Below are 27,590 nucleotides of genomic sequence, written 5' to 3'. Positions count from 1 at the left end.
GTTTCTTAAGGAAGAAGCTGAGGTCACTGGGAATGTAACCTCAGGCCTTGCCATCCTTGTTTAGTGTGAGTGGTTTCTTCAACTTAAAAAAAAAAAGAGGTTCTTCAATAAATGAAGGATGCCCCTGTGAAGTAGGTAGCAATGTTCTTTTTCATAGTTACACAGAGACTCCATATCCCCAAGAAACATGCGGTGTGTAACCCTGGAGCTACGATTTGAGCCCAGGGAGGATTATTAACCTTCATAGTTACCCACTGGACCATGCTACCATAAAATGTCTATGGGAGTTAGCCCAGACAACATAAGCCATTCAAGAAAATACAGTTGTTATAATGCCACCCTTGGGAAGTGTGCTTACATTATCCCACATGATGCTCACTGTAACACAGCCCGCTCTTTACAAAGGTAGAAATCTGGGTCCTCTTTCTGCCCTTGGCTACAGAGAGCATGGGTGGCAGAGGTAAGTATAATCTGACCTTGGCAGAGGTAGGATTCACCATCTTTCCAAAGACTGTGAGCTAATAATGCCCAGAGACGAGTGACTCTGGCGGCCTATTTACTCTCTAAGGGCATGATCCTAATTTGTCTTCCATTAGAAAGGCCAGCCATAGGCAACGAAAGGAGCAGGAATTTGGAAAGTACACAATTTGCTTTTAAGCAGAAATCTAATTTGAAAAATAATGCTGATTAACTCCAGTCCTTATTGGCTCATTACCCACTTGGAGTTTATTAGATTTTCCTGGCCTGCCCTGAGACGCTGCCGCTCTCTCCATAGAGCAATGATACTTCTGTAAGATATTTGTTTATTTTTTTTCTGACCATGTTTGGTATGAGTTACATGTTGGGGAATGTTTATTACTTCTAGGCAGAAAAAGATTCACCTGCAGACTCTGCAAGCCCTGTCTGAAGTGCAGAAAATGACCCCAAGGGAAAGGATGCGGCTGAGGAAGCTGCAGGCCGCTGATGAGAAAGCCAGGAAGCTGAAGTGAGCTGCCTTTCCTTTGGGTGCCCCATGCCCTGCGCTGCCTAACAGTGCTCTCAAAGAACTCACGCAAAGAAAGCAAAAGCCCAAACCAAGGCACACATGATCGCTTATGCCTTCATTCACCTGCTCCTCCAAACAAGGTTCCTGAGCCAGAGATTGGGTATCAAGAACTGTTTACATCAGGTGTTCAGGCCTGTGTGAAGGTGGACTGAAAGGTAGGGAGGTTACTAGTGAGGAAAATGTGGGCAGGCTCTGAAGGAGACCTCACTGGCTGCTGACATTTGGACCTATCCCATCAAGAAGCCGAACAGACAGCTTTACAATTTAGTCTGCATTCGTTACTTTTCCCATTGTTTGATAAAGTGCCCTGAAGTAACTTGAGGGAGAAAGGCCTGTTTCGGCTCACTGTTGGAGGGTGCAGTCCACCACAGTGAAGTCACAGGCAGTAGGACTGTGAAGAATGGTTAATGAGCATCCTTGAGTTGGGAGGCAGCTCATTTGTGTGCTGAACTCTGTGGGGTAAATGCTCTTATCATGGCCAGTTTCAGGTTACCAGCTGATATTATGGGTTGTTCAGTTGGGAAGATTTATGTGCAGTCTGTTGTTGAGAGCCAAAGCATGCTGGTTCCTATAAACCACTGATTGTGGGTCTAACTGAGGAGATACATGCCCTGAAATTATTTAAGTCATTACATCAACTCAGAGCTTCAAATCTGTGTCTAAATGCAAGTAATGTTAATGTCTCTGAGGTAGCAAAATTCATGTCATTGGTTGAATGTAATGGGGGATTCAATCTGAAAGGAAGATATAAAAAAAGGCAAATGTAATATTTTGCATGCATATTAAAATCATTATACAGATTAGAATTATTTATAGGCAAAAGAATAGCATAAATATTCCACATGATATACTAATATTGTTGCTATTTGGTCTTAATGTTATAAATTAGTTGAATTAGAATTCTGACCATTGTTTCTAGGATTCTAGAGGGGCCGTATATTTTATTTAATGTCACTGAGACATGCCAACACTGTGCGCAATCTCAGTTATTATGTAGTATAAAACTGAAGCTGTGGAAGTAAAGAATTATGGTGGCTTCTGGAGAGAGGCGGGCGTGTTAGACAAAAGGAATCCCAAGCCCTAGAAGTCTGTCATGCATTATGGAGACTAATAATACAGAATTGGATAGTTGAAAGCTACTTGGGCGGTGGATCTGTTACCACTTCCACAGTGTTCACACATTCTCTGACATGTGCTTCCATTGTCCTGTATATGGGCTTGCTCATCACGAAGCAGAATAAATCAGTGTCTTCACAGTCAGGATGCTCAGGGCCGAGTGTTATCTTCTCCTGATATTCCAGGGGTTCCAGAGTCGACTAAAGAGCCATAGCTTCCTTGTGTGTGCTTCAGAAGAGCAGTTTCACTTGAAATTTTAAAGAGAGAGAGGGACAGACCTGATAGTCTGACTTCCTCATAACTCATAACAGGTCTGCCTGTTAAAACAGTGATCATGCTTGTTTGTATACTGTAGATATGCTTAAACATCTTGTACTGATTTTTATACATTCCCATTAAATTTACAGAAAGATTGTGGAAGAAAAATATAAAGAAAATAGCAAGCGGGTGCAAGACTCAAGATTCCAGGAGTTTGAACCTCTAGGAGTTGGTGTGCCCCATGTAAGCATCCCTGTTTCATGTTCACATGGAATGTTTCCTTGCTTTGGGTTTCTCGGATTCATCAAGCTAGATGTGTAGGAAAAGGGTAGAAAACCCTCAGATGAACTTGGCCCAGCTCAGGGAGGGCTCTACAAGTAAGCCCACAGCTGATGGCAACCCTAATGCAAAGCAGCTTACATCCGGAAGTGGACCAGTTGAGTCTGCCATCACCCAGCCAGTGGCTACTGTTTACAAAATAACTGAATTTTCCCGAATGCAGAGATTATGGTTAAGATGATTAATTAATAGAACAAATATGTACATATCTGATTTTCACTTCTATCCTGTGTGTTTTACCTCTTCAGTCTGTCAATCCCTTTTTGTCTTATTTTTATTTTTTAACCCTTTATTTTCTGTCTCCTATCTATATCATCATGAGCTGTGATGAGAATGTCATTCAAACTGAAGAACTACCACAGATATCTGATAATGAATAAATGGATTTGCAGGACCCCTCTTCCTGTACTTCTGCATTTGAAATCTCTGAGTGGCAAATACTGTTTTCATCCATGGTTGAGAATATCTCTCTGGACCTTGGTGGTAGAACCTGATACTAAGGTAGTCTATACGAGGGGTCATGTGGGACAGCTGACGTCAACCTCACACAGCACATTCATTGGGGCAAAAAAAACCTTTGTGATGTTCACCCAGAGGATGAACAAGACTGAAAACCAGGCATTCCCAAGCTGATAGGGTTATAAAGATTCTGTGTGTGTTAATGTGTTCAAACTGCTTGCTCAATCACCAAAATAAATTGGAGTGCTTATTTCTGGAATACCAGGAACCCTTGAGATCAGAGACATTTCTTTGCTAAGACTGGAGCTTGAGAACCAGATATGGCTTTTTTTGTATTATGATGCCCAAATGGCCTCCCTCCTTCTTTTCCTTCCTCATTCCCTTCCTTCCCTTCCCTCTCCCTCCTTCCCTTCTTTCCTTCCTTCCAGAAAGGGTCTTATTATGTGTCTCAGACTATCCTTAACTTCATGAGCCTCCTGCCTCAGCCTCTCAGGTGCTGAGATTACAGGCATGAAAAGCCACACCAAACCCTGCTTTTATTTTGCAGTTATCTATGGCAAATAAAAAGTAAGGTCTTTTGTATTAGAGACTGATAATCTACTTCACCTTTTTGCTTTTATTCTTTGACTCTTTAAGATAATCATCTTGGTGTTTGATGTAATTATTGCCAGTAGTCTGAGCACACAGTATGACACAGGGTGTAGCTGAACAGCTATGGAAGCCAAAGCCCTTGGTAATCTCTGCAAACTGGGGTATTAAGGTGATAAGGATGATCTCAAGGCTGCATGTCAGGCAGAACCTGAAGAGATTTTGTTACCCACATGTTATCACTAAGAACATGGAGCCAGAGAAAGCATCTTCAGTTTGGCCCAGCTCAGATTAAGGAAGAGGTCACACTAAGATCCTGTTGTTCCCAGCATACATCCCCAGTGACTTTCTGGGCGAGTCACTTTTCTTGATGCTGTAACAAAATTCCTGACACAAGCAACTTAAGGAAGGGTTTTGCTTTGGGGAAGAGTTTTGAGGAACTCGTAATTTGAAACTCTAGTCCATAATGGCTGCGGATTAGTGATGGCAAGGACATTGTGTCTGTACTCAGGACTCAGGGACTGTCACTGCCCAGCTGACTTTCTCCTTTCAGCCAGCCTAGGAACCCAGCCTGTGGGCTGATGCTGCCCACATTCAGAATAGGTCTTTCTTCTTCACTCAGCTTTTCTGCCAGCACTTACATAGGCACACCCAGAAGTGTGTTTCCATAGTGATTCTAAATCTCACCCAGTGGACAAGTAAGATTAACCTTCATGCTTTTCTTTCTCTCAGCAAGAAGTGTGTGTGTGTGTGTGTGTGTGTGTGTGTGTGTGTGTGTGTGCGCGCGCGCGCGTGCATGTGCTCAAATGTGTACACACATGCACACACAGTCCTGGCTAAAGGTTTTGGTTCATTCTTTGAATTTTCTGAAGTTTAGTACCACTGTCTCTGTTTCGGAACTTCTCAGGAATGTTTTCTGAGTTTGTATGTGGATAGGAGCATTGTTAGCATGGCAGCATAGTAATAATAGGTTCTTGTTTTTAGTTTTTAGGAAACTATCTTTTCTCATTTTACATACCAATACCAGTTCCCACTCCCTCCCCTCCTACTGTTTCTTCCATCTTCCTCCCCACCCCACCCCTCATCCCCTCCTCAGAGAGGGTAAGGCTTCACATGGGGAGTCAACAACGTCTAGCACATTACTTTGAGGCAAGGCCAAGGCCTCCCCCCATATCTAGGCTGAGAAAGGTATGAGAATGGGTTCCAAAAAGCCAGAACAAGCAGTAAGGATCAATTCTGGTCTCACTGCCAATGGCTCCATAGTCTGCCCCAGCCATACAACTGTCACCCACATTCAGAGGCCTTGTTTAGTCCTATGCTGGTTTCTGCACTGTCTGGCTTCTTGAAATTTGCATGCAAATGGATAGAACTAGAAAAATCCTGAGTGAGGTAACCCAGACCCAGAAAGATGAGCATGGTACGTACTCACTCATAAGTAGATACCAACTGTAGAGCAAAGAATAAGGAGCCTATAGTCTACGACCCCAGAGAAGATAAGTAACAAGGAGAACACTAAGAGAAACATATAGATTCTCCTGGGAAGGGGAAATAGACAAGATCTTTGGAGAACAGTAGGTTCTTATGTTCAATATCTCATCGTTTTCTAAGTTTGTATGTGGATGGGGCATTGTTAGCATGGCTGGAGACTGAGACTGCTCGTTTGCTTCCCGGCCACCCAGACTCAAATAATCACACAGAAACTATGTTAATTAAAACTCTGTTTGACCAATAGTTTAGGCATATTCCTAGCTAGCTTTTACATCTTAAATTAATCCATTTCTATTAATCTGTGTATCTACACAAGGCTGTGGCCTACTGGTAAGGTTCCAGCATCTGTTCTCTTCTGCTGCGACATGGCATCTCCCTGACTCCACCTACTCTCTCTCTATATCTCTGCTTGGATTTCCCACCTGGCTTTATTCTGCAAAGCCATTGGCCAAAGAAGCTTTATTCATCAACCACTAAAAGCAAAACATCTACAGAAGAACATCCCACATCACATGGCAGCATAGGAACAATAAGCGGTTCATTGTTAGTGTCCTTCTCTCTTTCAGAGGTCCCTTTGTCTTTGAAAAAACCTCCTGACTTCTCGAGTCCACAAACCAGCTGGTTCTCTTCTGAATTCCTTCTGAATTCTGTGACTTATGGGACACTTCTCAAACTTCAGAGCATGCCAGAGTATCCTGTGTTATCTTGATTCTGGTTCTATTGGTCCGAGTTAGGGCCTGGGCTGTCAGATGTCTAATAAGCTCTGCCTTGCTTCCGATGCTGCTGACCAAGAATTATATCCCATTAGTCAGGGGCAGAAAGCGGGGCTCCTGAACATGACCATCCTCGTCTAGTTGAAGGAAGAACTGGAATGGCACCACTGAATAGATCTCTTATCTCTTTAGAGGAAAAAGAATCATTTAATGGGAATGGAAGAAAAGGAGGCATGACCTGAGGGGAAGACTTTCTTGTTCACCCCAGGCAGAAGGGGAGCGGGGCCGCCAGGCAGGGAAGAGGCAAAACTTAATCATACTCACAGGCACAAGCGGGAGACAGGCTTAATGATATTCACAGAACAAAGGAAGAAGCTAAACACTTTGCAGAGGCCTGGAGGGTTTTCATCATCTCGGAGAAAGGCATTGTTGAACTAAAAAGGATGAAATAAAATATGACAGAAACTGGATTAATCAGACGCAAAAGGCTGAAGGAAAACCCGATAAAGGAAAAATGCACCTGTCTTCAAATGCATTTCCATGCTCCTCTTCTCTCCGTTTTGATGGCTTCATTTCTTCCTAAGCTCTTTGAAGCTCTGCTCTCAATTCCTTCTTCCTCTCTTGCCAAGCTGGAATGGACTCCTCTGTGAATCACTGTGGAGAGTGTGTTCATGTGTGTGCATGTTCGTACATTCATGTATGTGAAGACTAGAGAGAATATTGGGCTCCCTCTCTATTCCTCTTAACCTTATTTTGTGAGAGAATATCTCCCATTCAACCTAGAGCTCATTGATCATGCTATGCTGGCTGGGCAGCAAACCCTGGGGATCTTACTGTCTCTGCCTTCCAGCTTTGGGATTAACATCTGCCTTTTTCTTTTAAATCCAGATGCTAGGAATCTGAATTCAGGTCCTCATGAGCCATGTCTCCAGAACCCCCTTCATATATCTCAGAAACAGTTAGAGGAGGGACAGTTTTGACAGTGAATGGACCCAGTATGTCATTGATATGAAAATTCCTTAAGGCATTCAGGGGAGTGGCTTGATTTGTTTTCAGACTTTAATTGACAATGATTTTATTTTGACTGGCATTTTCTGCTTGACTGAATTGGGGATTTGAAATCCTGAAGCCCAGCTGAGTGTGAAATCATGTTTGACTCCCTTTCTTAAGAGGTTCCTTAGAAAACAAGAGAAACCAAGAAAACCCACACTGTGTACCCAAGGCAAGCCTAAGCCCAGGCTGTCCTTTACCCATGGCATGTACACTTGTACTGGCGCTAGACCTGGGCTTCTGTGAAAGCACTTAGCAGACCAGGACTCCAGTGTGTGCTGGGAATGGGGGTCAACAATCAGACCGGTGCTTCTCTTCCGAAGAGTGGCAGCTCCAGCAATCCTGTCCTCTCCAGAGAGAACCTCGGTGATTCTTTTGAGATGCCTTCTGAAGGGCGTGCAGCAATGACTTCCCGCAGTCTCCTTGTTCTTTGGGTCCTTTGTGGACCAGCAGTGAACCTTTGCAGTCTGGACCCAGCTGTACCTCCTTCAATGACCAGACCATACAGGAAGTAGACTTCTTAGCAATATGTTCTAAGTGCCTTCTTGCAAGTGCCTTGCTGCGGTGGGGCCTGGCTTCATGGGACTTACTCATTTAATATTACTTTGGACTTAAGGTCTTTCTTAACAAGGCATTTTTTGGATAGTTCCCCCTATGAAAGCTGATTATCAGAGAAAATAGGGCAATTCAATATTATGTGTAGTTTGCAAACACACACACACACACACACACACACACGTGCGTGCGCATAAAAAATGTAGTAAAGTACAAATGGCTTATTGAAATTCCCATTCATATATTTGGGCACTTTACTTTTTATATTTATTTATTTATTTATTTATTTATTTATTTATTTATTTATTGTTATGTTTGGTTAAGGCCATATCTCACATTGCACGGGCTACTGTCTGGTTTAGAGCTGTTTCGCTTATCCTGAGTTACCAACCCAAAGTTTGAATATGTTATCAGGCTTAAGGCAGAAAAATGTTGCTTCATTTGTGGCAGGGCTGTTTCCTTCTGTCTGCTTCTCATCATTTATTGATTCCCTTCCACAAGGAATTAGATGAACGGACTTCGGAGAACCTGCCTGACCCTCAGTCCCTTCCTTCCCTGGACCTCGACGATGTTGAGTCAAGTTTAGACGACACCATAGTTGGCCTTGGACATTATGGTATGTGTTTGTGTCACCTGTTAGCAGGTACTTGTCCCCATGAATGTGACTGCCTGCCATTGCTGCCCAGCACTGGACTGTGATGCTCAGCTCCTTTGTTCTTTCTGTCTCCATGGCAATAGTGAAGATGGGTTAGAAACTTCTGGTGGGAGACTTCATTTGCCTGGGTTAAACAGTATTGTCATTAACCTGATTAAGAATTCCCCGAAACTCTACTCCCCTTTTTCATGAATGACTCCTCTGCTCCTTTGATACATTCAAATTGAAGATATGAACCAGACTTTGCAAGAGTCACTATTCAGAGGTACTTACTTGAAGAAAATAAGAGTGTTCAGAGCTGTTAGCCAGCTGAGGTGCTGCATGGCGTCTAGAGAGGAAGGCCCTGGCTGCCTGGTCTTTCTGGGTCTTTGCTGCCCTACCCATAGAACAGGACTAATGATTCCTCCTTTCATGGTTATTATCAAGAGCAAACAAGATTGGGTGTGGATGTTCTCTTAACTTGGTGCCTAGCGTAGTAAGAACGGAAAAAAGAAGCAGTTACACTTGGAGGATATTTTTGAATGCAAGAGTCTTGTTGGTCTTGTTCACCAGTATCCCTTTTGCCTAGAATAACACACCAGGAATATTATTCTCAGGATTTCTTGAATGAATTTATTAATGAGTAGATGAAGAAGTGAATGGATGCTATATTAATTTAGACCCTTAAAAAGCAAATGACAATGCAAGACTAAAATACATAACTATTTTTTTTAAAAAAATACTTACATGAAAGAAAAAAGCTAGGAGAGCCAGTAGACCGCACCCAAATCTTACTGCACGTAAGAGGGGATGCTCAGTGGAAATGAACTGTTCTACAAGGGTACCTGCCCTTGTAGCAAATCGCTATTGTGTATTAGCAGTATTTGCCAACAGGAGCCATAGCTTCTGAGAGAACGCAGGATGGTTCCAGGGCAACAGCTGAGTCACTCCGGCACACAATAATAGCAAGGCAGTGTTGTCAATGCCTGTGTTACAAGGTTGTAAACTGGGAGTAGGGAAACTGGAGGTGCCACGTGTAAACTCTTCACTAATCAAACACTGAAGAAGTGAAACTTGGATTGTGTCTTCATCTCAGCCCAAATTTGCACTTGGGTACTCCTGAACTAGTAGAGTATGGGTCACCTCTTTCCGCTGTGTGGAGACTAGCACCTAAAGCTCTGTAAGCTGCCAGTTGCCAAGTTCAACATGATGCTGGGGAGGCCATCATACAGTAGACACGATGACAAAGAAATGTTTATATCAGACAGATGGATCTGTTGTATTTTTTAAAGTATTTTCTACTGTATTATTTCTTTCCATTTGAGGAAAGTGGAGGGATCAACTGTTCCAAGGGTTTTTTTTTTTCCATGAGTTGGAAAGTTAGATCTTGTGTAGCCTCTGATGTAGGTGATGTTATGTTGGATGGCAGAGTCCTTGCTATGAATACAGCCCAAGATAGAATAATAAACTATTGTCTGAGATAGAGAAGTCAGTCTGTTCTGATTTCAAAGAGGAAATGGTAACTTTAAATGTGTTTCTGCAAAGAGAAACCAAAGACATGAAGACTTTTGCTCAAGGATCGTGTAACTTCATTCCAGAACAACATCTCTTCAGTCTCTCCTCGGCTGCAATCCACTTGTACTGTAGTGTGGAGAAACAGTCAAGTGTGGAGACTGACTGAGACTCATAATTTGCCTTTGCTGTGGGTCTCTGTGCTAAGGCTAGCCCTGAACACAGAGATCCTGCCATGGAGAGAGGAGCACTCTTGTTTGGTGTGTGTCACTGGGGTAGACAATATTTTGATTTATCAGGCCAACTGCCACTAGTCAGCCCTATCCCGGAACCACCTCCTGCATGCTTAGTCTCCATGGTAAGTCATAAAATTCAGAATAGAAGAAACACACAGTAACTTTAATGGGTCAGATGCCTTATAAAATACTTTGAACATTTTCCTAATTTTTCTATAAATTCATATTTTTATAATATTATTTTCTCACAAACATTAAATTGAAAACAAAAGCTTAGAAGTATGTAACATTTGGGGTTGACAGTCTATTAGAGTGGTAAGTGACTGAGGTTAAGATTATTGGTGAGCATATTAGATAATTGTGAAATTTTGTAATAGGATACTTTAATTTGTTGATTAACCCTGAAATGGTTAATTATTTTACTCAGGGTCCTTTTATTTTTAATTCATCACCTAGAGGAACCATTATTTATTTGCCTAGCATGTACACATAAATTATGCAGTAATTTTTAAAGGCTCCTACCCCAATTATTTAATCAGTTTTTGATAATGAACTGGAAAATTTATTTCCCTAGGAAGTGTGGAGTTGGCTGTAGAAAAGGAAGACAGGATAAGCTATTAGTTACATTTGATATGCATTTATTTGAGTTAATCTAGCTAGTCATGGCTTACCATTATAGTCAAATGAGAACACACAGCAGGAATGCTAAGGACTTTATCCCTATTTAATTCCTGACTTCTTGCACATTAATTTTTAAAAATGTTCTTTTGGAGAATTTAATTACATTTTGCTCTTCCTTTTTTTTCCCCTCCAAATCCTCATATCCTTGTTCTCTTTCAAATTCATGGGCTCTTTGTCTTTGTTGTTGGTGGTGATGGTGAGGGGTGTGAATATGTGTGTGTGTGTGTGTGTGTGTGTGTGTGTTTGTATGCATGTGCATATGTGTTCTTAAATACACAAATGCAATCTGCTCAGTTTGGGTGTTTTTAGGACTGAGTGTTTGATGTTGGATAAGCAGTTAGCATGCTCTACCATAGAGAAGACTATTTCTCACTCTCAGAATTTCTTAGTTGCCCATAGTTTTGTTAACAGACTGGAGTCTACACTGCCCTAGTGTGTTAAAAGTTAAAAAATACTTTGATTCATAATTAAGCCTACAAGCATGAATTGACTTCCTGCATTAAGAACCATTACTGGAAATTTGCTTGGTAACAATGACCAGTCCTTCTAGTTTCCAAAAGGCCCAGTGATAACCTGAATTTTCCTTCCTTTGCAAGTCCAGTAGTAGTCATTCAGATACGCTCTTAAAGTGGGACACATGCATTGGGCTCCAAGACTCACACTGAAGTGGGACCTAAAATCCCACTCTCTGCACACATTGGCAATAACTGTTTTAGTTCCATACCAACAAAATATGGTAGAATAATGGTATAAAAACACTAGTGGAACTTTGGTACTTAAAGAAAACTATCTGGTCATATACCTAAAAGCTTATAGACTACTAAACTGTATTCAGGGATTTGGAGGTGATGCTTAGAGCCTAGTTTGTGAAAATTGCCAGGGAAATTCATGGGGTAAACTCAGAATTAAAAGTTTTTCAGACCTAAATAGAAATCTTTGATATGTTTGGTTTAATCTCTAACCAAATAATGTTACAAATATTAAAACTTATTTTCATGTTTTTGTCAGGCATTTTATGAAGTACTATTAGCAAAGAAAACAAGAACACGTTAACTTTAGTTTATGATACCCACGTAGCAATCTCAAACACAAAAAGGCCCACTTCAGTCTGATGATAGAGTACTTAGTCTTAATAGTACTTAATAGTGGCAGCTTGACAGCGAGTGCACACTGCCTACATATGTTAGCATACTTGGCAAATATCTTGCCGTCCAACTCTTAGGTATCCATGATTTACTTCTTTGAATTTCTTTTTTCTTTTACAAGGAAAAAACAACATGCTTTTATTTCCCTTACATGATTAAACATTTTACATATGACAGGTAAAAAACAAACTATTCCCAAGAACCCACAAACAGTTAAACATTTATCTTTTAGACTTCTCATAGAGCAGGAGGCTTTTGGTCATAACTGTTTATATAGGCAGCAGTTTTTATTTATTTTATTTTTTTTATTTTTATTTTTCATTTAAACACTGCCTGGCCCATTATATCTAGCTTCTTCTTGGCTAACTCTCACATCTTAATTAACTAATTTCTAATAACCTGTATATCACCACGTGACTGTGGCTTACCTGGATGAGTCTAACCTACGTCTGTCTCGGTGAGGAGAGCCATGGCGTCTGCCTGACTCTGCTTTCTTTCTCCCAGAATTCTGTTCGGTCTACTCCACCTATCTAAATTCTGCCCTATCAAAAGCCAAGGCAGTTTCTTTATTTGACCAATGAAGTCAACACAAATACAGAAGGACCTCCTCATCATTTTCCCTTTTTCTGTTTAAACAAAAAAAAAATACTTTCATTTTAACATAGTAAAATTACATATAACAAAACATTTATTAAGCAAGAATTACAGTTACAATATTTATTTCTATTTTATCTTTTATCATAACAAAGGAAAACAATAACTATAACTATTCTTCAACTCCTTTTTCAAACATTTCAAATAGCTTTTAAAGGGAAGATATTTGCCTTAAAAGTGTGCTATGATAGTGTACTTGTTAGTGCTGCATTCTTTGTACAAAGAAAAGTAAGCAAGAAACTTAAAGAAACTTAAACTTGTGTGTGTGTGTGTGTGTGTGTGTGTGTGTGTGCTTTTAAACTGAATTTTGTTCTGAGTGATATTCTCCGGCATATTTATAACAGACAATTACATGTTCCTTCTGTGTGAACAAAACTGTTGCTATGAAATCACAAAAATGAAAGGAAGGAAGAAAGAGAAAGAAGAATGAAGAAAGGAAGAAAGGAAAAGAACAGAAAGAAAGGAAGAAAGGAAGGAGGGAAGGCTGAGCAAGCCACGAGGAACAAGCCAGTAAACAGCACCCCACAAGGCCTCTGCATCAGCTGCTGCTCCGGATCCCTGCCCTGTTTGAGTTTCTCTCCTGACTTCCTTTGATAATGAACTGTGTGATGTGGATCTGTGTGTAATCCAAACAAGCCCTGTTCTCCCCAACTTACTTTTTGGTCACTCTGTTTCGTCACAGCAATAGAAACCTAGCGAAGACACCGGGCATAATAGAGAAGAAAATGATAACCTGGCGCTGGGTGTGGTGGGGAAGGTCTGCAATCTCAGCCTGGATTGCAAGCCCAGCTCATGATAGAGAAGCCAGGGAGATGCTGGCTCAGAAAAGAACACCAAACACCGGGGCCACTTAGGCATTCCTAGATTTTCCTCACTATTCTAAAGCTTTGCTCTCTTCAAGCATGATTGAGGAACATCGATGGCAGTTTTATTAATATTTGCCACCTATTTCATTGTTATGTGTGTTTTATTACAGTGTTTCTTCCTACTGTAATAATTAATTCCCAGGAATAAAGGCCCCTGCAGTCATTCACTAATTCTCTGCATTCTAGAGGATAATTAGGATGAATATAATATTGAATTAAAAATGTATATTCTCCACCCTGAAGCATAATTAATAATTTAGAGTGTTTCTTCTGCATGATTGGTCTCTAACTAAAATTTAAAAGTTATATTCAGCTTGAAAAATTAAAGTGGGCACAGACTGACATTGGCCTGGCCTGTCGCCTTGCTCTCCTAGCCTAAGAGTCACAGAAGTAGGACGGTTGAGCCCCAGAACATCAGCAGTCACAGGAAAGCAGCGCTTGTGGACCTCAGAAAGTAAGCTTTCTCATCTGAAAAGGCTGTGACCCTCCTCCTAGTGAAATAAAAATAAAACACCGTCATTAAACTAAAGGCCACACTGCTGGAGAAGAGTTACCTTGTTACCTTGCCCGGCCCATTATAGTTCAAGTTCGGAATGAACCAGTTAAGTAGAAAATTACCAATGACCATTGCAGTTTAAGGTTAGATAGTAAAATCTTATGCAATATACATGCATTATGGCGGTCTGGACAGACCACAGGATTCTCCTTCAGTAGGTGCGTTCACTCCGCATGCATGCGTATTCTACAGTTGTGCTCTGGGTTCAAGTAGTTCCTACCTGGAGACTATACTATGATGCTCAGCAGTTCCTAAGCTGCCATGGGACTCAGGAAAAAGACCAATTTAGACTTGTGTTTGAGCCTTGACTTCTATGTGCTAGCACTCAGATTTTGGATAAGACAGTTACTCGGATTATAGTTTTTATAGATCATGCAGTGGAATTAATGATGCCACTGTGAGTATTAAATGGGATTGGATGCACTAAATGGCACTTCCAGCATGTGGCTCACTTGAATAGGGGCTGTTTTTACCCAGCCAGACAGAATGGCTAGATGGTTCTTACTGCCTCCAGGATGCCTGATATCCTGGCTGACATCCTGCTTTCCTGAAGATCTGGCTCAAAGATATTCTCTTGCTTTAGCCTGCTCTGATACCCACCACTGGAACCCCTTGACTGTCATCAATGATTGTGTTCTCCTTAGGACTTGCTTTACGCTGCTTTGGAGTACTGTGAGCCTGTACTTGAGTCATGCCCTAACCTGAGTTCTAAAGCTGGAATATTGTTGCTAACAGACCTTTTCAGAATCACTTCTTAAGGATGTAAATTTCATTATATGTTAATTAAAAACTTGTATTAATTTTTCTTTATTCTTGTGCTTGAAATATATATACAATAATATAGGATGGTATCTATTCTCATCCTCCTGCATCTCCCTCATCCCCTCCATCTCTCACTAAGTCCCAGTTAGTACTTCCCTATGTGTTTGAGTTTGGGACCATCCACTAGAACATGTGAAATGTACCAGTGGCCACATATTTATAAAGATTGCTATCAACTGTCAGTTATTCCTCGGTAATGAACAAGAGGGCCTGGAGAACACCTCCCTCCATGACAGAATTTTGACTGGTTTGGTCTTGTGCAACTAACCACGGCTGCTCTGGGTTTGTGTGTATGACAGGCATGCCATGTCTAGTAGTTTACATGTCACACCTCCCCACCCCGTCATGTGTGTGTTCCCTCATGTGTGTGACAGTCATGACATGTCTGGTAGTTAACATGTCATAGCTCCCTTCTCCATCATAGACTCTTCCCCTTCCATAGTATTCTCTGAGCCTTGGTGCAGAGGGGAGAGAAAGATGCGTTTGACCAGCTGTGCATCTCCTCATTGACTGTTGCCCCTTGCAGAGAGAAGCTCCTCTGATCAATGTTGAGAGCACATTGTCCTGGGTCTAGGACAGGAACAGATGTTTAGAAGTTGATTAGACAATATGGCCTTTTAGCAAAATAGTAATCGCAGGTCCTACCTAGGGCCTATAGCCTCCCTAGCAGTGGGATTTTGCCCAGAGTTCAAGCACCAGATGTGAAATTCCCTCCTGTGGAGCAGGTCTCAGATCCAGCCAGAGGCCTGGGTTTGGAAATGTAGCATTATCACTGAAGAACTGACTCCTGTCCTTTTTAGATTTGCCCAGTGTAACACCACGAATGGTGTCTTACCGGAAAAGATTCAGCACATCTGACCTGGTGGCTGGCTTCATCGCATCTGGTTGTAGAGGCAGAGCAATTGTCTGAGCCATCTACCTCACTTCCTTCTTCCTGTTCTGTCTACTCCACCTATCTAAATCTTGCCCTATCAAAAAGCCAAGGCAGTTTGTTTATTAGCCAATAAGAATCCTCCATCAGCCCAGTGGGCGACGTGTTGCAATAGCAGCACAAGTGGACTGGGACTAAAAAATGGCAACCCGCTGCACAGAGGAGGGGAAGGCCGATGCTCAACCAGTCTTTACTGTAAGGGCTCTCAGAACCTGGGCTGCATGACTCTACAGGAGTCAGAGTCCAGAACTGGAACAGGGATGTTCTGTCTGTGTGAGGAGTTTGAATAATTGAGTCTCATGACATTTCAGAGTGGAAACACAATATTGCCTCTAAATGTATTTCATTATACAGTGTAGGAACAGAATCTTAAATTTATCAAATTAGCAATGAATATTGCACTCAGACATTTATCTGTTTAATTTATATTGCTAATAGTGTGATGTTATAATATTCTTATTAGAAATAATATACTTACTGGAAAGTGGGGAAAAAGATTGCATGTTTCCCTGTGTGCTGTGTAGCTGTTTCCTCCCAATAGACACATTCCCTCCTAGAGGGCAGGGGAACTAAGGAGGCTCATGAAAATCATAAGCCACTGGAGGCCCCCACTCCCTAAGAGCAGGGAACAGCTGCTAGGGCTGAGGAGCTATAGCTGTCTGCCAGCTGTGTAGAGAACTCAGTGATTTAGACTCAGACGTGGTCGCCCACATTGGGGTGGGCCTTTCAGTAATGTCACTGTCAGAGTCACCCAGGCTCCTGTATGTCACCCTTATAAACTCACTGGTTCACCCAACCCAGATCTGGCCGGTGTTGTTTCTTGGTCTGTCATTGCTCTCTCTAACAGGGGTAAATAGACATTGTATGTATGCCAGAAAAAGTATTACAGCATTATGGTTAGACCTAGTTATGGTATAATTAACAAAACTCATGTACATGATTTTGGCTCATCTAAGGCCTGTTTTTCAGTAGTACAGACTGATCTTATTATGAAGTAAAATGGTCCGACTTCTTTATGTGATGGATCTCACGAGCCTACTGACTAAAACATCATGTCTTTTTAGTCTTTTAGATTATCTAATTAAGCCTGAAATGCAAAACTTTTCACTAAATGTGAAGCATTTAAGAAAGCCCTTAAATCTCTTAATTCAGTCCTCGACATGTAAAATATTCTATTTTGTGTCCATACAGAACTTTGCCAAAACTGCTGGTGGACAAAATTTTATGCGCAAAGGAAATATTTATAAGCTAAGCTTAAGTCTTCATTTCCACCAGCTAAAGGCTGTTATGGTAGGCAGTAGAGTGGGGACCAGAGAGGTCCACACTCACATCCTTGGGTCTGTAAACATGAAAAAGGCTGTGATTTGGTGTTGCAAATGGAACTAAGGTTTGAATCTGCTAAGTTCAAGATGGGAGACTGTTCTGAGTCTTTGGACAGCCTCTGTGTAGTCTCAGGAGTCCTTAGACAAGAAAGGGGGCTGGAGAGATGGCTCAGTGGTTAAGAACACTGGCTACTCTACCAGAGAACCAGGGTTCAATTCCCAGCACCCACATGGTGGCTCACGACCTCTGTAATTCAACTTCCAGGGGATCCAACACCTTGTCCTGACTGCTGCAGATACTGTACCAATGAAATAAAAATTAATTTAATTTTTTTATGGGAGAGGAAGGCAGAGAGGAAGATCAGAGAGGTGGTGTGGGAGGTCTTAGCCCCCATCGCTGCTTTTGGGGATCCAGGAAAAGGTGACAAGTTGGGGGAAATAGACATGTAACATATTTACAGACCCATCTCAAAAGAGGAAGATGACAAGATAATGGACTTTCATTTGGAACCTCCAGCAAGGAAGTATCCTCACTCAGAGGTCCGTGTCAGACTTTGGTCTGTACAGCTCTGAGGTGACAGTTTTGTATTATTTTGTGAGTCACTAAATTTATGGTAACTTGTGACTAATGCTCATAGAAAACTAATACAGCTATACTGGCTTCCAGTCAATAGCTGCAGCCACCATATTGTTTAGTATGTGCGCTCTCTCTCTCTCTCTCTCTCTCTCTCTCTCTCTCTCTCTCTCTCTCTCTCTCTCTCTCTCTGTTTCTGTGTGTGTGTGTGTATGTGTATGATTGAAGTATTTTGCTTGGTTTTAGGCATTAATCTACATATTTCTGATAGGCATTCAAAAATTTTCTCTCCTAACCCATGTCATTTTTCTATTTTGTTTTGTGATAGTTGAGCGCCCCATCACACCAGATACTAATTAAACTGTTGTAGGCAGGCGCGCTTCCTTTATTCACCATCAGTCAAAATCGTGGTTTGTGGAGTAAACGAGAACAGTTTCTACAAAGGGGGAGGAAGCAAAGCAGTTTTTGGCAAGGCACCATGGGAGCAGCATCTGATGCCTTTGCCGTGAATGACTGACGGCACTTTTCACCAGCTTCTCCCTTGTCTCTCTTGTTTCTAAAATAACCATCAAAACATAAAACTTAGAAGCCTTCAAAAGGATCCAGCTTTCAAGATTCACAGGGGCAGTCTGTGTCTGAACACCGTCATGACCTTGAGTTTTTCTAAATTCGATCCCGTTTTCCTGTTAACTTCAGGGCAGTATGTCTGTAAGGTTGCCAGAATTGGTAGCTCACCCTGGCATGGTCTCTGAGCTTGTAAGACTGGACATTCAAAACCCAGTCTTGTTGTTCTGGAGGTATGGGGGTCCACATGTGGCAATGCACTCATATCAGTGTGTAGAATACACACGTCAAGTACTTTCATCTTTGGTAACTTTCATCTCTCCTTCCTACTAACCCATTGACTCATCTGTATTTCTTTCTCCCTTCTTGGCTCCTGTAAATCTTTAGTGGGCGTTATTATTATTAAAGATTGACCAGCAAAGCAAATATCTTAGATTTTGCACATGGGTGTTTGGGCTTGTGAAGATCAAAGAGGTTTACCCCTTTTATGACCTGGATTGATTTCCTCCTGTTAGCTTAGGAAAAAAGGAAGGAACTCAACCTCTCTGCCAGCTGAATTCAATGTGACCTGTTTTTCTGGTTTCAAATAGCACAGAGTCCCCTCCCTCTGCCCCCAACCTCCTCACGGCTTCATCTTCAGATATAATTGGACAACTTATTCAAGCAGATGCTTATGAACATATGGTCTTTGGCTACGTATTTAGCATCCTTTTATTTCTGAGATTATAGTTTTGAGTAAGAGCAGCCTTTGTGTGTTCATAGCACTTTGAATGAGGAAATTTAGAGGCCTCCTTCTCAGGACTAAACATGTCTTTTAAATGTTTTACTTGGCTGGGAGTGGTGGCACTCAGCTGAGGTCCCAGTACTGTTTGGGCTGAGGATTGGGAATTCAGTGCCAGCCTGGGATACATAGTGAGACACTGTCTAGAAGGAAGGAGGGAGAAGGAAAGGAGAAAGAAGGGGAGGAATGAGGGTTCCATTAGCTCTGTGTCTAATGAGAAGATTGAGCTAATCCTGACTGCTGGCATGTTCACAGGCCACATTGTTACCTGTACCCAAGAACCCCATTTTTCTTTGAACCTACAATGATGTCACTGCACGCTTCCTACTCCTACAGCCACTGTGTTCCACGTTCAAAATTTCTCTGACAACCCATCACTGTAAAATCATAGGTCTTCTCTTGTATTAGCAATATCTGTTGATTTTCATGCCACCAATATCTGTTGGTTTTAATTCTCAGGGGTGGTACTCCTGAGCAGGGCTCAGAAATGGGAGCCTGGCATAGCATATCAGCTGACAGCTGTCAGCTGGTCCTTTGCTGCTAACGTGTAATCTCTACAAGAGCATCACTGGCATGCTGACACTCGTTAGAAGTCGAGAGTCTTGACTGACTGGATCAGATGATGGGTTTTAAATGGAATTCCAGTGATCTGTGTTCGTATTAAAGGGTTTGAAAAGCACCAAGCTCAACTCTAAGCCCTATTATGGCGTCTGTCCTGTCGCCACATCGCCTTTCCCAATGACTAGCTTTGAGAGGATTCTTGCTTAGACGTTATTGAATAACAGGCTAAATCTGGATACTATAAGCAGTACTACTTTTTTGTTATAATTTTTGTTAAAAAATTATATGTCAGCATACCTTTCTTGTAAGGATTAATTTGTTTAGACAAATGTTCAAACAAGTTTGCAGAATGTGTGTGCTTAGTATCTCCTAAAATATATTTCTCTTTCTTCCTGAGAAGATCACTGTCGTGTGGTGTGTGTGTGTGTGTGTGTGTGTGTGTGTGTGTGTGTATTCTGCTATATACTATATATGTTATATACCAGAAAGGTAGAAAGTAATGAGTACCTGAGACTTGGGGGACATGATCCGCTGCATGTACTTTTTGAGTTCCCTGGTCATGCTTCTTCCTTCACAAATACAGTTACGTCCAAATAATATCTTACAGGTCAGCAACAGGATAAAAATGTGTGCTTTTGTTAGAATGACCATGCCTTACCCTAGAAATGGCCTCGTCACAAAATAATTCTCCCTTATCTCTTTTTTTTTGAGAGGGGGAGGGTTTCTCTGTGTAACAGCCCTGGCTGTCCTGAACTCACTCTGTAGACCAGGCTGCTCTTGAACTCAAGAGATCCTCCTGCCTCTGCCTCCTGAGTTTTGGGGTTAAAGGCATGTGCCAACCCGCCTTGCTCTCCCTGACCTCATAAGTGTATTTTCCACAAAAAATTAAAGGTGCTAAGAGGTTTTGGGAAATGGTGTGTCTCTCATGTGTATCAGTGGAGTCCACAACAGTTTCCATGGCAGGATAAGAGCAAATACTGTTTGGTGAGTAATGTTTTGTTTTTTTAATAAGACTTTTTTTTTCTTTTTTTTCCAGTTTATTTATTATTTTTTTTTAAAAAAATTGCCATCTCCTCCCCTCCTCCTCCCCCTTCCCTCCCCTCCCCTCCACCCACACCCCCACTCCCTCCCTCTTGAGGCCAAACAGCCATCAGGGTTCTCTACACTATGTTGAGTCCAAGGTCCTCCCAACTCCCCCCAGGTCCAGGAAGGTGAGCAACCAAACTGACAAGGCTCACACAGAGCCCGTCCATGTCGTAGAGACCAAGCCCATCGCCATTGTCCTTGGCTCCTCGGTCAGCCTCCACCATCAGCCACCCTCAGAGAGTCCGATTTGGTCGCATGTTCCATCAGTCCCATTCCAAGTGGACTTGGTGGTCTCCCATTAGTTCTGTCCTGCCGTCTCAGTGGGTGAACGCATCCCTCATGGTTCTGACTTTCTTTCTCATGATCTCTCTCCATCCGCTCCTCATCAGAACTTTGGGAGCTCAGTCCGGTGCTCCTATGTGGGGCTCTGTCATTTTCTCCATCCAATGCCAGGTGAAGGTTCTATGGTGATATGCAAGATATTCATGATTATGGCATTAGGATCTGGACATTTCTGGCACCCTCTCCTCAGCTGCCCAAGGACCTAGCTGGGGGCGTCTTCCTGGACTTATGAGGGCCATACTGAAAATACTTAGTGTGCTTTTGTGAGCATGTAAGACAGAGTTCAAAGCCAAGGGAAAGAGTATAGAGAGTATTGTCAGCTGAAAGAAAGCCGTAGCATCTGAGGTAGCAGAGTCTTCAGACCATGGAGCCAGCCTAACACTGTGAAAGGCAGGTAGAAAGGGAGGAGGAGTGGGGAGAGTCACAGGCTGTGCTGGCACTGCCAGCCAGCCTCAGTCAGCTGCTGCCAATGATTTCCCACAAAATAATGCTATATAGAGCTAAAATTCTGGAGCCTGGTCTCTAGAAAAAAGCTGAACTGCTCAGTTGATCACCAATGTACTGCAGCTGGAGGCTCTTGGTTGTGTGTTCTGAGCTAACAAACTGTAGGAAGGAAATCTGAGAGGCATCTCCACAGATACTGCAGTAGTCCACCTGAATCATTTCTTGTGCTTGAGATGAATAGGGTGGTGTTTTGATAAAACTCCAGTTTAGTCCAGTTATTTTCTCCACATTACCTTCAATATGTTCAAAGCGAGAATTCCTGAAATCTAGAATCTCCATAGAGATTTCACATGCCCCACCCACAGACGAAAAGCTGTTAGTATACTGAGGAGGCTGGAGTCAGATAATTCTTTCTCATTTTGTCTTTTTTGTTGTTGTTCTTGTTCTTGTTGCTGTTGTTCATCTTTACCACTTACAAGCTGTGTGGAACATGGGGAAAACCTTTTCAAGGCTAAGTGTTCTCATCTGTATAATGGGAATAATAATAATCCAAATTTTGGGGGTTAATGAGAACAGCAAGCTTAGCACAGGGCTTAAGTCATAGAAAGCACCCAGTAACCTATGAAAGAAGTGTAAGCAATGTTCAGGCAAGATTCATGTTTTCTCAAGTTCCACATAAAACTTTTGAGATTATAATGGATACTTTGAATCACCCAGAAATCTGATTAAAACTCTTTAACATCTTCACTTGTGAGTTATGTATAACCTGTAACAAAATTTGATCTTTTTTTTTTTTTTTTGCTTCTGAAAAGTAGAAAATTACTTGGCCTGGTTAGTTCTCTTTGTCAAACTGTGGCCATAAAGATGTCCATTTGGGCCAATTAGTTTAGCACCAAGATAAATTATTTTCTTTGTCAGGATCTTGGACAGTGCCCAGAAATCCCACCAAGTCCCTGCAGGTGTGTGGTCAGAGCTGGCAGCACTACAGTCCTAGCCAGGAAAGCTGTCTACAGAGTGTGCCCCTACCCAAGGGTCAGTGATGCCCTCGTTGTGCCCAGTGCAAAACTTGGATCAGAGCTCTTTAAAGGAGGTGCCTTTGCCAGCCATCTGTGTCCATACACCAACAGATAAAAATTCATCTACTTTCTCTAAATGCATTAGAAATGCAAATGCATTTTGTGCTAAGGAGTATAATAAGAGCAAGAATGCACCTCAGTTTTCCCACTGGAGTCTCATTTGGGATTTAGGGCAAATCTATCAGATAAAAATGCAGAGCTTGATAGGGTCTTTGCAATGGAAATATTCAGTCTGTTCATGCAGTTATTTTGATGGAACTCTCTCTGCTCTGGGATTATAATGAAGTCGGGTGATTTGCTGATACCTTGATGTATGTTCTCCACCTCAGAGGCTGTGTGCCCCCTGCCTTCAGCGAGGCATCTTGGGATCCCTTCTATTATTTTCTCCTTTACTTAGAGGGTGAAGAGACTTCAGGAATCTCCTTTCCCACAGTATAGATTTCTAAGACATAAAAATTGATGCTCCATTCAAAGGAGGATGGGTTTTTGCTCCCTTTGGAAGTATATCTGATATTAGAATATTCTAGAAATGATTTCCTATCCATAGTTTTCACATTTGATTCATATCACAAATCTGTTGAGACAGACAAATCATATTAATTTGAAAGAAGGGCATACCTTTCTTTAAAACATGATGAAAGCATGTTTGAAATGGTTGTTTTGGTTACTGTGAGTCACAAAGCTATACGGTATATTTAGATGCTTTATTTAAATCTTTGGGCATTTGATATATTTAGGTAATATACATATCCCACTCCTCATTACAACTCCTCCTGAATGTTCCCATGTATTCCTCCTATCTTCATGTCCTCTTTTAAAGAATAACTACTGCATCTATTAAGTATTGCCTATGTGCACTTGGATATCGGGCTACCCACTGGAGCAGGGTTAATGTACAGGGCCCATGCTCATAAAGAAACGGATTCCCCCATCTACTAGCCATCAACTGTCAATAACTCCTCTGCTGTAGGGGTGGGGGCTCTTGTACCTCCCATGCTGGAATGCTGACTAGATATGAGAGACTTTCTTTAAAATAATTGTAGCCAATTCTAGATTATTTTAACTAAAACAACATAATCCGCACTTTTCAAGTAGGAGGGAGAGATAGCCTTGTGGTGAAAATGGCGGTGTGGCTGGCAGTGTGGCTTGTGTTTTGGACTGCCCATGGAGCGGGTGTGGCCTGTCACAGCATTCATCTTATTAAGATGGAAGGTATGAAATGACTACTCCAAAGAATCTGGGCTAGATGTGACCCTCTACCTTAATGTCTGTGGCCTAGTCTTGCTTCCCAGAGCAAAATGATCTTACTGACTCTGAATCTGATACCTGGGAAACCTGGTTTGTGTATTTGAGCCCAGGCTTTCTAACTGGGATACTTCTAATCCATGGTACTTTAGCGTTTTGAGTGGGAGACCATCACAGATTTTGTAAATTCTCTCTAAGGCGTTTTCTCATAATTAGACCGAAGTTGTGTCTTCTGGATAAGATGACCGTGGATCTGCCATTGTGTCCTTCTGAGTATCACATGGGGGCACTTGATGTTCTTGGGCTTGTTTGCTACTGATGTTGACCTGGATCTCTTGAACAAGGTGAGCCCCTTGTCCCTGGCTGTTGGATGATCTTTAGGTTCGCATTTCTCAAGCATTTTGGTCCCGGGACACCTTTACACTCTTTAAAAATCCTCCAGAGCACTACTGAGCTTCCTCTTCCTCCTTCCAATACAGATATGGTCTGTGTCAGATAAAGAAATTATGACCTCAAAAAACAAAGCAAAACAAAACCCCACTCATTCAGAACTAGGAAGATGGCTTAGTTGGTAAATTGCTTGCCTCAGAAGCATGAGGACCAGAGCTCATATCTCTAGCACCCGAGTACAATGTTAGGCTTGGTGGCAGGCATCTGTAACCTCAGCATTGAGGAGATTGGAATGTACAGGCAGAATGGAGACAGACGGGGCCCTGAAGCTTGCTAAGTAGCCAGACTAACTGAACCAGTCAGCTCTAGGTTCCGTGAGAGGCCCTGTCTCAGAAAACAAAGTACAGAGTGATTGAGAAAGACATCTGATGTAAAACTCTGGCCTCTGCCTGCATAAATGGATCTATACACCCATGTGCACATGTGCAATACTCATAGCCACACACACATGCAAAACGATCATTTTAAAGTAAGAACAGTATGTCAATTACATGTTAACAGAGATAGCATATTTCTTATTAAAACTGTGTTTTCCAAAATTAGTAATGAATTGAGAATTGTTATTTTATACATTTACAGTTCTTAATAGCTACTCTAATAGAAGACGGCTGCTTTGTGTTTGGGCCTTTGTCATATTACATGCTGTATAGTCTCTGGGAAGTTCTAGTCACTCCAGAAGCTTGATAAGGGCAGATGCTATGAAATATTAAAGCTTTGGACTCCCTACTCGAAGCATCTTAGGAACTCCCCGGGGTCCCTGGACCACTCTTTGAGAACTGCTGCTCTAGGCACAAAGTAGAGACACTAAAAGAGGGGGTATTAAATATTCCAGGAGATCATAAATAATTTCTCCACTCATTCTGCTCTGTTAAACAATTTTTAATAATCCCAAGAAGGATAATGGGGCTGTAGGAGCCTATTTTATGAACAGGGTGTTCTAAGGTAAAAGCTCTGCTTATTTAAATTTCATGGGTGTGAAATCATTAATAAGCAGAATTAATGTTGCCGATATTATTATAATGGTCATAAAATGTGCAGTCTTACTGTGATGGTGCACTTTATGTCCTCATTGACTTCACTGTATATGCTAAGTAGGTAGATGTGAGGTCTTGAAATTGCTTGAGGGGGTCTCCTACAGGGATAATTATGTGGTAACATAGTTTCTCGACTTACCTCTCTCTTTCTCTCTCAAAGAGTTTGGGAGTTTCTGTATTTTTATTTTATTTTATTTTATTTTATTTTGTTTTGTTTTGTTTTTCGAATCAGGGTTTCTCTGTGGCTTTGGAGCCTGTCCTGGAACTAGCTCTGTAGACCAGGATGGTCTCGAACTCACAGAAATCTGCCTGCCTCTGCCTCCTGAGTGCTGGGATTAAAGGCTTGCGCCACCATTGCCCGGCGAGTTTGGGAGTTTCTAAGTCAACTTCTCAAATGCCCAGTTCCAACACTTTAGAGGTACAGCATTTTATCATCCTCAAGGAATCCCATGTAAGAAGCAAATTATCTGATAGTGTATTTTGTATTACTCTTCAAATTCTCAAATAAACAACCTTGAAGAGACTTAGCGTCAGGAAGTACAACCAATACATTATAGCTGGTCTGTTTTCAACTTTTCTCACTGTGGAGATGGTCCCTTCAGACACCTGGAGGAGTGGTGAGGGTGACATGTGATTGTCCCTGGTGGCATTTCAGAGAGTGTCTTTAGCTGCATTGTTCTATGTCAGCATTGATGAATTGAACACGCAACCATCTCTATTGTGGCTTATCCAGTAATAATCTTAAATGAATGCATTCCCATTTTGTTTGATTCTCTCTTGGGAAAGTATGAAATTATTTTTAGTTGAATAGCTTATGGAAAAATTAGTGCATTTGGGCAAATGCATTTAATGTGCAGATTGGATAAACACGATTCTAGTTGAGTGCACAACGAAAATACCAGTGATCTGGAATTTATATTTCTTGCTATTTCTCTCTGTTTCTCCATTGTCTAGATGTATTAGCTCCTACAGTCTCCTAGGGCTCCCTTGCTAGAACCTGAATAATCCAGACACTGGGATCTAAACTGACTCACATCTTCTTACTTTACTGTTGCTAACATTTCTCTTCCCCATTATTTTTAAAAGTCATATTTATTGTGGTTTATGTGCTTGTTGTATTTGTTGTAATTAGGGTTGAACCCCAGGGCCTAAAGCATGCCAAGCTAGCACTAAACATGTGTCCAGTCCCATTTCCATTTATGCCAATTTTATTGTAGTAATGTCATTTGCATTGTATTAAGTTTTATATACATTTACCTTTTGTGTGTGATAGCATGTTTTTACATGTACCTGTGGAGGCTAGAGAGCAGCTCCTGGTGTCATTCCTGAGGATAAGATCTCCCACTCTGCAGCCCCCTACTGTGGGCTAGGCTGGCTTGCCCACCAATGAGGGTTAGGTTGGCTTGCCCACCAATGAGAGCTTGGCTGGCTGCCCACCAATGAGGGCTAGGCTGGCTTTCTGCCAGTGAGAGACTTGTCCATTGAGCCCAGGCCTGCCTCTCTCTGCCTTCTCGGTGTACAGAGGGTTTTGTAAGGATTCTGGGGATTGAACCAGGGTCCTTGTGTTTGCAGGCTAGGCATTTAACTGACTGAGCCATATTCCTAGCCCCAGCATCTTACCTTTTCCAGGAGCATTTTAATAGTGAACTATTACACCATTTTAACTGATTTTTGTTTATCTATCTTTTAAGTAGACTCTTAAAATAGTTTAAATAGAAGGCATAATATTTGTAAAACAAATGGTTGCCCTTTTATTTCCTTAAGAAACTTTCATCCTACACATCATACAGTTGCAGGCATCTGCCCCGCCTCAGGGGCTTACTGATATGTGTATGTGTATATATATATATATATATATATATATATATATATATATATATATATATATATATATATAATCAAGCACAGGAAGCTATGCAGTATAGTGAGCACGAGATCTAAGGTCAAGTCCATCCATCCCATAGCAGCTGAGTGGCATAAGACCAGGCCTCGGCACTTCCAGCTATAAAATGGAATCTTGTGACTAGGTAAAAGATAAAAATACATCAATATCTACAGTGTCCCATCTCCTTACTCCAGTCCTCAACCCTGTCATCTCATCCTGTACCATGTAGCATCTGATCTGGTTGGGGTGACTCAGCTAGCTCGATTTCGTCATGAAGAACCAGAATGACTGTCTTCTCTAATCCCTATGGATGGTTCAGCCTTGCTGGCTTTCTCCCTCATCCTTTGGTCTGTCCCCATCTTCCTCGCTATTTAAAAGTTCTTCTGGAAGTCTCATTATCTCACCATATACATATGCTTATCCACTCTCCAGCCCCCAGTTTAGATGTCAGCTTGTTCTCCCTTGAACGACAGACATAAACAAGATCCTGCATGTTATTCTCACTTGTATTAGCACCACCAGGGCCACTGCACACGGTTTTACCTGGTGTGTACTGCAGAACATCAGTGACCAAGTAG

General features: G+C 41.7%; 1 protein-coding gene across 1 annotated transcript in view; it reads left to right on the top strand.

The window, feature by feature from the left end:
- The window catches only part of Nek11 (NIMA related kinase 11), a 216,193-nt gene that overhangs the window by 105,081 nt on the left and 83,522 nt on the right, over positions 1 to 27,590 (top strand). Inside the window, 3 exon segments of the mRNA XM_038323431.1 lie at positions 866 to 985; positions 2,569 to 2,662; positions 8,113 to 8,227. Of these exon segments, the coding sequence (XP_038179359.1) occupies positions 866 to 985; positions 2,569 to 2,662; positions 8,113 to 8,227 (329 nt within the window).

The sequence above is a fragment of the Arvicola amphibius genome, chromosome 3, assembly GCF_903992535.2.
Source record: "Arvicola amphibius chromosome 3, mArvAmp1.2, whole genome shotgun sequence".
In the NCBI taxonomy this organism is placed as follows: domain Eukaryota; kingdom Metazoa; phylum Chordata; class Mammalia; order Rodentia; family Cricetidae; genus Arvicola; species Arvicola amphibius.
Note: the sequence above shows the minus strand (reverse complement) of the source record. Positions and strands in the feature narration are given on the sequence as shown.